Source organism: Pieris rapae, chromosome 12 (genome assembly GCF_905147795.1).
Source record: "Pieris rapae chromosome 12, ilPieRapa1.1, whole genome shotgun sequence".
Classification (NCBI taxonomy): domain Eukaryota; kingdom Metazoa; phylum Arthropoda; class Insecta; order Lepidoptera; family Pieridae; genus Pieris; species Pieris rapae.
In genome coordinates, this window is record NC_059520.1 from 2,379,079 (window position 1) to 2,393,492 (window position 14,414).

General features: G+C 33.1%; 3 protein-coding genes across 3 annotated transcripts; all 3 read right to left on the minus strand.

Annotated features, from left to right (window-relative positions):
- Positions 1-721: 721 nt before the first annotated feature.
- Positions 722-3,613, minus strand: LOC123689590. Its single transcript, XM_045630491.1, has 3 exons — positions 3,541-3,613; positions 1,474-1,601; positions 722-1,099 (listed from the first exon to the last, which is right to left on the minus strand). The coding sequence occupies exons 1-3, from the start codon at positions 3,547-3,549 to the stop codon at positions 874-876; spliced, it is 363 nt and encodes a 120-aa protein (XP_045486447.1). The 5' UTR covers positions 3,550-3,613; the 3' UTR covers positions 722-873.
- Positions 3,614-5,534: 1,921 nt separating this feature from the next.
- LOC110994680 (endocuticle structural protein SgAbd-6) lies at positions 5,535-8,058 on the minus strand. Its single transcript, XM_022261476.2, has 3 exons — positions 7,929-8,058; positions 7,444-7,589; positions 5,535-5,796 (listed from the first exon to the last, which is right to left on the minus strand). Exons 1-3 carry the CDS (start codon positions 7,935-7,937, stop codon positions 5,574-5,576), a joined length of 378 nt encoding a protein of 125 aa, XP_022117168.2. The 5' UTR covers positions 7,938-8,058; the 3' UTR covers positions 5,535-5,573.
- A 2,278-nt stretch (positions 8,059-10,336) lies between these two features.
- LOC123689611 lies at positions 10,337-13,289 on the minus strand. The gene is made up of 2 exons (XM_045630589.1): positions 13,252-13,289; positions 10,337-13,108 (listed from the first exon to the last, which is right to left on the minus strand). The coding sequence occupies exons 1-2, from the start codon at positions 13,252-13,254 to the stop codon at positions 10,346-10,348; spliced, it is 2,766 nt and encodes a 921-aa protein (XP_045486545.1). The 5' UTR covers positions 13,255-13,289; the 3' UTR covers positions 10,337-10,345.
- Positions 13,290-14,414: the final 1,125 nt, after the last annotated feature.

Here is a 14,414-nt window from a genome sequence, read left to right on the forward strand (position 1 = left end):
ACAAGCTTAAGTTACATTATTGTTAAGCACGTTTGATACATATATGATTTGAATAATTTAATTATTGTATTCGTAGAAACAAAATATTTTTTCAAGAGTTATAGATTCAAAAAATGTTATTTTTGCATTGCTCAAATAAGATTATGTTTAGTTTTGGTACGAATACCAGCACATAATTGCAACACAAGTAGCTTCAGCCCTAACTCACATACGTATAGTGGTTCAATATCCCGGCTGTGCACCAAAGGACCTCTTTCTATGAGCCCATTTAACAATGGCTCGAACGGTGAAGGAAAACATTGCGAGGAAATCGGCCCAAAAAGCCGACGACGTGTCTTAGGCACAGGAAGCTAATCACCAACTTGCCTATTAGATTGACATGATGATGATAATCATAAAAAAAAATACTGATTGAATGAATCTGAGGCCCAAACCTAAAAAAATTTCATTGGCATCACATTGCAAGCAACACTGGTAAACATAAATCATACTTCATAATGGTGACATCTATAGGCAATTTTTAGAATTTGTTTATTGTTTTAAAACACTTTTTTTCTATTAGGAATTGAGTCATTGTTCGCGAAAGGATGTCGTTGATGATGATGCCTATGATGCTATGTAATTTTTGTACTGATAGAGCTAAAAAGCTTATAGTTGCTGTAAATTAAGAAATAATAGGGTAAATCTGATTTTTGAATGTTGAATTAAAATAAATAAACAGTAAAATTTATTGTTTTATTTACCAACTTTCCTCAAAAAGTACAAGTTCATCGATTTATTATTACATTAAATTATGATTACACTACCAACTGCTACGTACAATAAAGTAAAATATGTGTTACATTTATTTTAGCTGATCCGTTATTAGCCATACTAGCCCAAGGCTGAGGACAGAATTTCAAACGGAATCACCCGTTCTACAGAAATCAAGTCTGTCGTGTATTGCGTTGTGGTCTCGTCGTTTATATCAACTGTCGTATTTATGTCAGATTCCGGCACCCACGAAACGGATTCTGTTACCCCAGTAGTCTCTTCTTCGTTTCCTTCATTTGCATTTGCTGTCTGCTCTTTATTTCTGTTTTTGTTTTGTTTGTCGTATCTATAAAAAAATCCAAGTCGCTGGTTTACCTTACTAAAGAGAAATTTAGAACTAAGTAGTTATTGCCGTTAATAACACGGACTCAATAACAATTGACACGGGAGTGAATAATGATTGATTTGGACCGTCGCGATATTCGCATGAATGTATATAAAATCAATTCTTTGAAGGGGAATAATGCTTTGAATAATTTATACTTAATAAAGAATACATTATTTTGGTCAACTAGATGTATTCTACGTGGTGACGATAGAATTCTGTGTTGAGTTCACATTCTTTGGGATTCATGTTCCTTCAAATATTCCTCTTTTCGGTATCAAATTAATATATTAGTATCTCGAAAGAATAATCTATATGATACAACAACAACTCACACATCTTTACGAAATACTATATTTGCTTCAGATTCCAAAATTCCTGTAGTAGAATTGTTTTCTAATCTCTCTTTAACGGGTGAGATAGCTGCCCCTGACACCGCAGCGACAAGTATTGATACAATAACCTATAACAAAATACAGACATTTATTAAAACATTTGGAATGGCTCTAGGAATGTATTTATTTAATATGTAAGAATACTAAGCTTTGTTGAACGAAATTTTAATGAAACAGTCAAAATATTATGTTAAAGTATCTTAATATATGTATTTCTTGTGTGCGTGTGTATGTGACTGAACTCCTCCTAAACGACTGGACCGATTTAGACTAAATTTTTTGTGTGTGTTCAAGGGGATCTGGGAATGGTTTAGATTCACAATTTGGTCCGCTGGACAATGTTTTTTTTAATTAATTTTCAATTTATTAGTTGTTGTTGATTTTGGAATGTTTTACATTGGATCCGACAGACGGCGCTACCATCGCAGTGTCAAATTTTAAATAATATTCGAATTTTAATTTTAGTCTGTCCCGAAATTAAAAAAAAGTTTTGTTATCATTGTGTTATATCGTGTGTGACCATGTGCTGGATCGTTAGATATTGTCATAACATTTGAATAATAATTTTCATCAAAATGGCTTATTAAAAATTGAAATTTTGAAATTAAAGTCGTGTAGACAGGACAACGTCTGTCGGATCCGCTAGTATATATATATATTTCGAAGATTTTGCAAAAAACCAATTAATGTCAAACATTACCCTTGACCTTAGTTTTTACACGACGGATTTTGATACGGTGTTCAAGTGGTATTCAGAAGGTTAATATACTGTAGTGAGTACTTTAAAGTTTTAGTTGCAAATTCTATAAATAAAATGTCATACATTGTTTACGATTTACCTAAGTCGTTGTACTTACTATATAGATAGCTGTCTAAATAAATCAGTAGCGCTACAACCTCTTTAGGTCTTGGCCTCAGATTTCTGAATCCGTTTCATGATCATTTTTAAATCTAATAGGCAAGTAGGTGCTCAGCCTCCAGTGCCTGACACACGTCGTCGACTTTTTGGGTCTAAGACATGTCGGTTTCCTCATGATGTGTTTGTTTGTTGACCATTCGAGCAAATGTTAAATGCGAATAGAAAGAAAGTCCATTGGTCCACAGCCGGCTATCGAACCTACGACCTCAGGGATGAGAGTCTCACGCTGTATCCACTAGGCTAACACTACCTATAGATTGCTATCTATATTAAGTATGGACGTACATATGTCTAAATTTCAATACTTACGAATCAGTTGGACACTTCCATCATTAACCACTGATGAAGGAATTTATTCAGAGGTTGGCCACAATTAAATGAGATTAGAGAAGTGGCTAGGTAATCCATGTGGTGTAAAATTGAACCACGCCTTTTTTCACTGACAGACAGACGGCCTGAATCTAACATTCCGAAACGAAACTTAGCGCGAACTCCTGTATGATATTCCAGTACATTTTCAAGGTACAGCAGTGAGACGGAGAAAAAAAAAAGGTCTAGCAAGATAAACTAAATTCGTGAATGTATAAGTAAGTATTTTAAAAATGTAAATGTAACACTAAAACACAAACACATATTTATTTATTCATACTTCGTTACCTTATAAAAACATTATAGGCGTAGGGCGGCCTTATCGCTAACAAGTGATTTCATCCAGGCAAGCCTAGTATGAAACAGCAAAAAAGAAACATCTACAGATGGTAAATTGCCAGAAGAGCATAAAAAGAACATATTAAGAAGAGCATATTAACATAGAAAGAACACAAAATAAAAAAAATCATAATAAAATCTAATTAAAATAAATAAACAATAATGTAAATGCAAATACAAGGGTTAATTTATTCACAATTAATATATATAAGTATGTAGCTAATTACGAGGCAGAATGATCAAAAAGAAGGTTTTTAAATAAATTTAAAGACACCTCGTCTAATATACTTTGCATAGTAATAAAACATAATCATAGTTTGGGTATTACAAAAATAAAGTTTTCTTTAATTAAATATAAATAAGAAAAAAATTATACGAACCAATCTCATCTTAGACGATCGTGAGTTAGTGGTGTGGATATAATAAAACCGTTTTCAAGATATGAGCCTTTTGTATCAGAACTTGTTATTTAACATTTTCAAATCCCCGTTTTTGTATCACGTTGTTAACTTTTGAGGGTCATCCGCATTTTTCAAGTAATTTTTATTGTTCTTTATAGTTTTGTTTGTTTACGCCTTATTTAAAAGAAGAGATAAACTTAACACATACATTTCGACTATGTATTTGCGTATTGTTCCCAATCCTTTCCTGCTGAAAGAGGATCTTTGACAATCTGAGACATATCTCTGTTTATATTTTATATTATATATTACTTAAGATGTCATGTGGAACATGGTGTAATGGTTGCAGCTCCTTACAATCTTTGTGTAAAACCAAAAATAACTTGGCGATTAAAAAGAGTGGCGGAGAGTTTATTGCCAGTCCTTCTCTTCCGTTCTACGCCCTTGATTTGAGAAGTGGCAGTAAATGTAAAATTAGATGCATTTCATGTATAGGTACTTGTATTTTTGACGTTCATAAGTGTACATATATGAATAAATGATTTTTGACTTTGACATAAAAATCAATATATAATAAAATGAGAAAGTGCCCCACCATACTGGGATTCCCTGTGCCGTGGGCAGCTAGTATCTTACATTTGACATACTTATAGTATTTGCACTTAAGGTAATAAATTCTACATAGGAGTATACTTTTACTACAGTTGCACAAGAAGTAAAATTCCGGTTGGGGCATGAGACAGCTTTAGAAAATATTGCTTAAGAATATTTAAAAATGTATTAAGTTTAAAATCCAGAGTGGAAATTATGTTTTTGGAATGTATGTAAATTTTGGAATATCTATAAACGTTGGCCGAAGAAAGTACGTTTTTAAAAGCTTTTCGTTCTTTATGATGTGCTGTGGTTGATGTTTGTTTCCAAAGGGTAACATATCGCGATTAAGTATAGTTGTGTAACCGTTAAACTTCATATTTTAAGGTTGAAGTCAAGAAAACGAAAAGGTTTCATATACATTAGGAATAGCGCGATGGTAACACTAGTTTCAGCATTGAAGACTTGCAGAATTCGGCTGGCATAATGCAGTATACACTATCTTTTTTTTACATAGAACAGGGGGCAAACGGGCAGGAGTTTCACCTGATTTTAAGTGATACTGCCGCCCATGGACACTCTCAATGCCAGAGGACTCACGAGTGCGTTGCCGGCCTTTTAAGAACGGTTGGCTTGTTCTTGCATCTTGATCGTATGTAAATCGGAAAGTTGTTTTAAGGCATTTAATTCAACAACTCGACCATAAAAATTGTAATAAAATAATTGTTATTAATAGCCATGAAATTCTAAAAAACACATTCAGATAAATACAGTTTACGCGTTATCATTTGTCTTATATGCAATTTTCATATATCAAAATTAAGGGTTATATGTGAACCTGGATCTATTAGATTCTTGTCTAACACTGAAATAATGCTGCTATAAAGTCAAAATAGTTGTCCAAAACCTATCAGGAACTAACCGGATGCCCTTAAATATTGGTTGGCTCTTTTCTTAAAGGGCCCTAAGTTGAATGGGTCTTGAAATACTTCATTGGGCACTAGTTGCACTAGCTGTGGTGCGGCAAACCTTGCAAAACGCTTAGTTGTGGAACGGCGGACGTCGATTGATACGGGTGCAAAGCTTCGTTTTTAATTTATTTTATTATTTTTTATTACTCAAGATGTCATATGGAACATTTATTGCCAGTTCTTCTCTTCCGTTCTACGCCCTTGATTTGAGAACTGGCAGTAAATGTAAAATTAGAATCAATTTATGTATATTTCTTTTTTTTTTGACGTTCATAAGTGTACATTATGTTACCTATATGAATAAATAAATTATTTTTGATTTGATTTGATTTGAAAAGCATAAACAGAATATGCCGGATTTATCATTTCAGACATATTATAGCCAGTAGGGTATACATAAAAACTACATAATTAAACTAACAAAAATTTATTATAAATAGGTGCGCATAATTAACCGAGAGCTGAAATCAAAGCGACGTCTGGAAGTCCACCGGGACCTTCCTCCAACGTTGGCTTATAACCGTCGACATCAGAGGTGTATGTCACAGTGTACCTCACGCCATTTGGTGCCACCCACGAAAAGGAACCTTTGACCGCTATAGCTTCATCTTCGCGTCCTTCGTTTGTGATCGCTCCTTGTTGCTCCTGCCTTGTGCCGTCTGTTTGTTCGTAACTGTTAGATAAAAACGTGAATTAGAATCGCGACGAATAAATCAGTGGCCAGATTTCTGTATCTTCATGATCATTTGTAATCACTTTTAATAGACAGGTAGGTGATTGGCCTCCTATGTCTGTCACACGCCGTCGACTTTGACGATCTCTCCACCACGAGTATTAAATAGATAGATAGAAAGGAAATCTATTGGTGCACAGCCGGGGATCAAACCTACGATGCTAGGGATGAGAGTCCCACACTGAAGCCACTAAACCAAAACTGCTCTATAGGTAATTTAATACGTAAACATCTAAAATATAATATTTATCTGTCGAATATCTAAAAAATTCTTTATGTTTAGATCCGCAAAAATTTAATTTTAATCAAATTCCTAATCGAGTATATTAAGAAAACGATAGACTATGACATTAGAATATTATTTATGGCCCAAAAATTTAAATTAAAGATTCTACAATAAAAAGTCGTATATGACATCATTGATACACGTTTCTTATACATAAATTTACATAAAAACTTTTATATTTATTTGCACGATAAAGTAACGAACAGGATATTATAATAATAAGGAATGTCTTATTGCCCTTCTAGGCAACATAAGTTACAATAAATACGCAACGTAACACACAAACACAAATAATAGATAATAGAGAAATACACTCTCTTAAATGGCACATTAACAAAAGAGCAAATAATTTGATCCAAAACACGATTTTTCGAACTCATTTTAGTATCACTCTCGAGGTGAGTCTCTACTTTTTATTCTCATAGAATAAGAAAGTAACTTAAGAAAATATTAGGTAAGAACAAGAATTACTTTTACATTACAATAAACAGAAAATAAGGAATTAGATCTAGGAAAGATTTGTAATTAAAATTTTCGTAGCGTGTATTTGTTTAATACTCGTGGTCGATCTCTTTGGCGATTAAAACATCACATTCGAAATTTAAAAAACTTTTAATCCTCAGAGGTATCCAATAGTTGTCCATATTATTTATACAACCGTAACTTTTACGCCCAAACCCAATAACCTATCATAACCCATTTCTGACCGTCCGACGTAGACATCTTAATCCTAATATTGATAAAGGTGTGCCAATAACCAATCGACGGGTAGTAATAGCCATCTATCGATACAAGCTATCCATGGTAGGTCGGTGTATGTGGATAGACCTTTGTATGAAAATGACAGTTCAACAGTGCCAATATCCTATCTTAAGATTTTAACATACACCAGTTTTTAAAACAATTAAAAAGCTATTTGATGTATTAAACATAGACATTAGACCTGTATATTTTAATATTATTTGTACGGTTTTATTTACTTTACTTTATTTGGTTATATTGATTGTCAAATATGAGTGTAAAGAACGAAGTAATTGCATTCTATCCGTCGCCAAAAACGGACTTTCTTCGCAGGATTCAGTTATTATGATGCATATAGGAGATCGATCCACTGTCACTGTCTTATCTCAGATAGTTTTCAATCTGAGATTGTGGATTGATTATTGGATTCGGTCGTAAAAAAGCTACCATAGACAAGATAATGTAGAACAGTCAATGCAACAGTTTAAAGTCAAACATCAATTTGATCTTATGAACGTACTTCGGAGATTCTAAACCATAAAATATTTTAAATAACTCACGCGTATTTGTAGTTTCCGAGACCAATGTTATCTACATCATAGCGTAAAATCTGCGCTTGGGCAGGAGAGTAGTAGTCCCGTCTGGTTTCCCCTGTTGGAACGGCTGCTCCTGCTACTACAGCGATGACAAAGGCCAGAACAATGATCTGTAATAAAATGTAGTGTATTATGGAAATATCTAACATTATGTACTTAAAAACGAATATTATTTCTCAAAGAACTAATGTGCCACATAGTATAAAAACCACAAAGTTTACAGTTTTTTTAATAAAACAGATTTAAAAAATCGCACAAACACCAACATCGAAAAATTACTGTTACAATAGAATAATTTATAAGTACTGAGTCCTTTTCAAACTTATATTGTCCCAACACAATATCCGGGATATATGTTACAGCGTTTGAAATCCGAACAAATGTTATTGTAAATTAAAATGGTCGTCACAAAACTAATTTTAAAAATAAATTTTAAAATATTTACGAACTTGTCTCATCTTCGGTGATCACGCGTTGATGCTTTCAAAGAATATAAAACTATTTTATTGATTCACCGCCTTTTGTATCAAAACTTCATATTTATAACGTCCAAATCCCGTCACCTCATGTTTTTTATACATAACACATTGCTAACTGGTCAAGGTCAACTTCTACGATGTCATAGTGCATAACATTAGTCAACTGTATATGTTTTTATACTATTAAGTTTCTTTAAAAAAGGGCATTCATCCAATTTATCGAGACATTTTAAAATTACATTATTTTTTTATTTTCGCCTTGCATAGTCGAAACTTATTAATAAGATAACAAAGAGGATACATTTAATAATACATCGCTTACTAACTAAATGCCTGAAAACGTAACTGAACCGGCCAATTTAGTATACGTTTCAAAATAAAGCCAATATAAATTACATTAATATTTTTCTTTTCGACTTGCGATGTCTGAATTTATTAATACGATAAAGATGATATAATTTAATATAAGACTTTAATAATAGACGTTAAATTTTTATCGATTAATTTCTAAATAAAGCCTTAACCAAGGCAACAGAAACGGCAAATTTCGTCTTCGTTTTAAAATAAAACCAATTAAATAATCCAGTGTAAATCTTTCTTAAACCAGTCTGAAGTAGAAGAAATAAGATAATAAAATCAAGCATCTAATGCATAATGACTTTAATTAATATTAATAACGTTTTACATCAAAATCAATGGCCGGCACAGACCCTACCTTAATATCTTAGGGCGTCAATAAAAGACAATTAGGAACTCCAGAACAGAACAGGGAAAACAGAACATAGATTTGATGTGACTCAATCCGGCCAGCGTGAAATAAAGCTAATTTTGTCCTGTATCCATTCAAAAATGAATCATTAATGGTAATTTTGAAAAGAGGCACCAATCATGATCAAGTCAAACCTGAGTTAGAAGAATAACAAATTCATGACATGACCGAAACATTTCCCTTGCTTGAGGTATGTAACATTTTGTTTCTCTCCTATTTAATGATGAAAACGATATCATTTGTTGGTACAAAGGCTAAATAAGTGTGTAATAGGTGCAGTCTGTAACTGCACCTATTAATTATAGTGCAAAATCTGTTTAAATATGTTATGTTTCAAATGTGTTGGCTGACCTTTATATAAAACATAAATAATATGTTTTCTACCTTACATATAATTTGATATAAAATTTTACTTGTTTTCTCTTATTTTATGCTTTTTAAATAAATGAACTCTGACATTTTCATAGTGTCTTTTGATCATTGACGAAATGCTAAAATAATTTAACAAGCTATATAAAACTAATTCCCGGTTTTTACGTGTTTTTATCATAAACAGAAATGTTTATTGCTTTATATCTTTATTCGTAATTTATATAAGTTCAGTCGCGGAAAATATTTCATTGATTTTATTTATTGGATTTTCCATTTAAGGAACATATATTTCCACAAGCACTAAATCGCCGGGGACTTCAAGTATTCTATGTAAAACTAATCGTCTGCGTTGAACAAGGTCAAAGTTTAACCTATGTTCACGTCCAAGGTCCCATAAATCTTGACTAAATATTGGACTTGCTTTCGAATTTATATTATAGCCAATTAAAGTGCTACTTCAAAACGACCGTCCTTATATGGAACACAGTCATTTGAATCTTCAAATCTGAAGGCCCAACTGGCATTTAATCACGTTACCCTTGACACCTACAGTGCGAGTTCGAGTGCGTTGCCGGCCGTTTGATTCAGTTCTGTTATAGAGCAAATATTAAAGGTTAAGGTAATAAATCATTGAATTTCAATATTTATTACTTAACCTTTGCACTAATATAACTTTTAATTAGTAAATCAAACTAGATATATTTATTAACATTAAACCATTTTATGATAGAAGAATTTTGTGTACGTTCATGAAAAAATAAAACTTTGTTATCTTTGATATGATGTATATCATGTGAACAACGTGACAACATGACATCTAAGTAGGAGCTATTTAATTATTTATTTTAAAAAAATAACTCTCTCCATAGTAGCTTATCATTTAAAATAATCAAATACACAACTACACGCAATACTCGTCGAGCGAGTTGGCTTATCTTGCCGAAGCCGCGTACAAATTATTTGAAGAAGTCTAATAGGTATGAGGCTGTGCAATTATTTAATCAATTACCATCTACAATTCGCAACATTGGTGCGTTTAACAAATTCAAAAAGGCATTAAAGATGCATGTTAGAATGAACATAGTTGACTAAGATTGAGATGGCCAGTTGTATCTCGCTTGTATACATAATATTAAATTTCACATGTAATTTTTTTTTTTGTAATGAGATAAACAATAAACATTAATTAAAAACACATATTCAAATTAAATATATTTATTAATTAATTATTTTCATTACTACGAACTTACAATGATGGATATTCAGAGGAAACACTTACTACCCTTTTAGTAACAGTCGGTGGCGCTGGGGTGTTCCATCGTATTACTGGTCCTCGAATGTGGACAGGGGGCAGCTTCCTGACAATTTTCACCTTGTTCTGTTTAGGATACTCAGAGTATTCTGACGACAGTGAAACACGGTCAATTGATGGCGGAAGAGGGATATTTGTTTTGACAGCAGGTTTAAACCCGACAACGTTTCTGACAGGCACCACATCCTTCTGTTCTGAAACCTTAACGGTTTGTTTCTGTCTTTGTTCTTTAATTTTCTGTATAATCCATCTTTCGAAATCATGAATATTTGATTGTGTTAAATAACCTGATGGTAGAGCTATCGAACGACCAAGTGAAGGTGCCACAGGAACATTGTACTTAACTGTTTGACTCGTTTCGACAACGTTAGATTCAGGTTGGTTTTGAACAACTTCCACTCTGTTGGCTTGCGCAGGATAATTATCTGATTCTTTTACAATTTTTACTGGTTGCTTCTGGCCTTTTTGAATATTTCCTTTCACTTTTTGAAGTAAAATAATTTCATCGTTCCGGATCGCTGGTAGTGTTGAATATCCTGCAGGTAACACGATGGCGTCATTGATAGATGGTGGAGGCGGAATATGTAACGGGACCACAGGCTTCAATGGTTCCTGGTTAGGTTCAGACTCTTCAGTGATAACTTCTTTCGTGTTAGTTTTGGAATAGTTTTCTTCATTATTATGATGTAAAACGTACACAGGTTTTGTTTGTGTCTTCCCATTATTTTCTTCCACAACTTGGTTTTTATCAAAAAGATTTGATGTATCAATTGTCGGTGGTGCCGGAATATCCACCGTCATGACAGGTTTCACGTCTTCTATGCTGACATCAGGAGTTTTCTTCACAGCCTCAACCTTATATTGTTCAGGATGATATTCGAAGTTAGACGACTCTATAAGTTGACCAGGTTGCTTTTGTTTGATAATTCTAATATTTTTTATTCTACGTAGGATATTTCTTTCATCATTTTGAAGAGCTTCTATTGATGAATATCCCGAAGGTAACGTGATACTATTGTCAATAGACGGTGGAGGTGGAATATTTAATTTCACTACAGGTTCATTATCTTTCGTGTTTGTGAGATCTTCACTGTTTACTTCAGAGGGTTTCTCATCTAAAACTGTTTCAGAAACCCATTGGTTTGTATCGTGGACCACTGATGAATCTACAGATGGCGAGGAAGTAACATCTATGCTTACGACAGGTTTGACGTCCTGTGCACTAGCTTCATTATTGACAATATCAGCATTTAAAACGGGATTTATATTACCCTTAACCAATTTATATATCTCAGGATGGCTATGGTAACTTTCATATTTGTCGGCTTGTACGAGTGCTTCAGTTGCTTCTTGTTTGTTTTGTCTGTCGAGTTTATTTTGGACATCTGACAATGATGAGTATCCAGATGGTAATGTAATAGTATTGTCAAGAGACGGCGGTGCGGGAATATTCAACTTTACGGCAGGTTTCTTTTCTTTTCTGATTGTCATTGTTTCTTCTGATTCTTTTTGTACGCTTTCGGTTTCAGGATAATATCCCAAGTTACTATTATTTTCAACTATTTTTGGCGTTTCTTTTGGTGTCTCCTCCACTTTGCTCCATTGTGCTGTGTTATGGATAGCTGATGCGTCGATAGATGGTACAGTTAAAGTTTCTTGAATGTTAGGGGTTTTTCCAGGTTGATCATGAATGTGCAATTTCAGATTTTTTATTTTCTCCATAAGAATTCTTTCCTCGTTTTGAAGAGCTGACAATGTAGAATAACCTGAAGGTAATGTAATAGAACCATCAATAGACGGAGGCGCAGGAATATTCAACTTTATTATGGGTCTTGGGTCTTCTTCGCTTGAGTCAGATTCTTTCACAGGGTTCTCTATAATTTTAATTTTAGACTGATTTACTATGCTGAGGTCATTTGTAACCGGTTCACTTCCATTATCCATATTGTCTTGGCTCCATTGTTCATCTAAATTTGAAGACTTAATAGATGATGGTGGTTGTACAGAAATACCTATACTGACATCTGAATTACCCTGTCCTTCATTCAGCTCAGGTTTATTCTTGATTAATTTGTAGCTTTCAGGTTGGTATTTATAACTCGATTCGTCTGAAACTAAAGAATTTTGGTTCTGGACCATAGTTGTGGAGACGTCAATAGATGGTGGAGGGGGGATGACTAACGTGTCAACGCGATTTACTTCTTTATTGCTTGTGAAAGCAGGTTGCTCTTGTTTCTGGTCTTCCTCTTTTTTGTTATATTCTTTAACACTATTAATTTTTACTTCAGGCTCTACCACATTTACTTTAGCTGTAGCCTCGTTTGCGTGGTATCGATTGCATGGTCGATCAAATAAATTTGTTCCATCGATGTTACTTGCTCCATCTAATTTATTACTTTCTGTATAGTCATTGATTGAGAATTGGTTTCCCCCACTTATTTGTTGCTGTTTTAAAGCATTTAAATGACCAAATTTTTTGTTGCCTGTTCCTTTGATTACAAATATTTTTGATCCTTCCGAGTTATCATTTACTTCGGAGCCCCATGGAAAATTACCCAATTGGAAGAAATCAGCAGGCTCTAGAATTATATACGAAATTTTTGATACATCTTCCGACGGTTGACTCCCATCATATTTTGTGACAATTGGTGACGCAGCTGCGCATGATAACAACCATAACAAACCGAGAGAATACATCTGAAATAAATCAAAATATAATTTAATACCTCGATTTAGGATCATAAAATACTCTAGAATTATTGTCGAATATATTATGAAAACAAGAGAAAATATATAAATTAAATATATTAATGCAAAAATTACAAAATAATGAAACTTACCATTCTATAACATCACCTGACTTATTTGATAACACTTGTAATACTGATCTATTTATTTTCATACACGATTTTATAAGTGATTCTCAAAGCAAGTATTTTATGTTAATTGTTATCATTAGCAGAAATGAAAGCACTTATAATAAGCTAATGGCATTCCAATAAGTTTTCTTAGAAACAAAACCTGCAATCGCAACTCATTAATTAATGAAAAACTAACAATAATTGAACGTCTAATGAGAAAAAAATTGCGTAAGCATGAATGGAGACGTTCCTAATACAGAGTCGGTTAAAAATGATTTTTAAATATTTAATTGTTAAAAACTATGTCTAGGCCCATAAGGGCCAGTTTTTTATCCGTAGTTAACTCAACTTTTGGTTAAATATCGTAACTATTAGTTAAAATTCAGCAAAATTCGTTTTTTGATCCGTGGTTAGGGTTACTAATGGTAAAATATCTAACCATTAATCAAAAAAGTTAACTACTTAGTATAGGAGGGTTAAACAAGATGGCCGCTAATTATTCATATAGTAACAGTTGTTTGTCACAGAAATCAAGCTATGAGAAATACGTTTATTAAAAGAAAAAGCAAAAAATGAGATGAAATGTGGTGGAAAGAGCATTTAGAGTGTGGTTTCCCTGCATAGAGTCACAATAAAGAGTGGCTTTAAAAAATATACAGGCTATCATTGTTGTATATTACATAATATATGCATTTAAAAGAGGGAATATCTGCTGAAAAATATCTTTAAGTGTAAAGTTGACAGTTTACAGACAACTTTTTTCTACACTAAGTTATACAGTACCTAGGCGCACGACTCACACCGCTTGTCGAACCCCAGTTGTTCTCCAATTGAGTTTTCTATGTACGTAAGTAATAGACTTGCTCATACATACAAAACATCGTCAGGAAGCAGTCATATGTATTCCCTCAAACTCCAATGCGTGTATCACAGAAGTTTGATTGCCGACTTGCCTTTAAAATATAATGATTAAGGAAGAAGATATATGGCCTTAAGATTATTAACTAAAATCCAAACCTAAGTAATAAAGTAAAACAATTATTTCTCCCCATATGAAAATAAGTGTGTGTACTTGTCACGCGTTGGTAGTTAGTTATACTTCTTTGGCGCAACAAGAAAAAATATTTTAATTTTTTTTATCT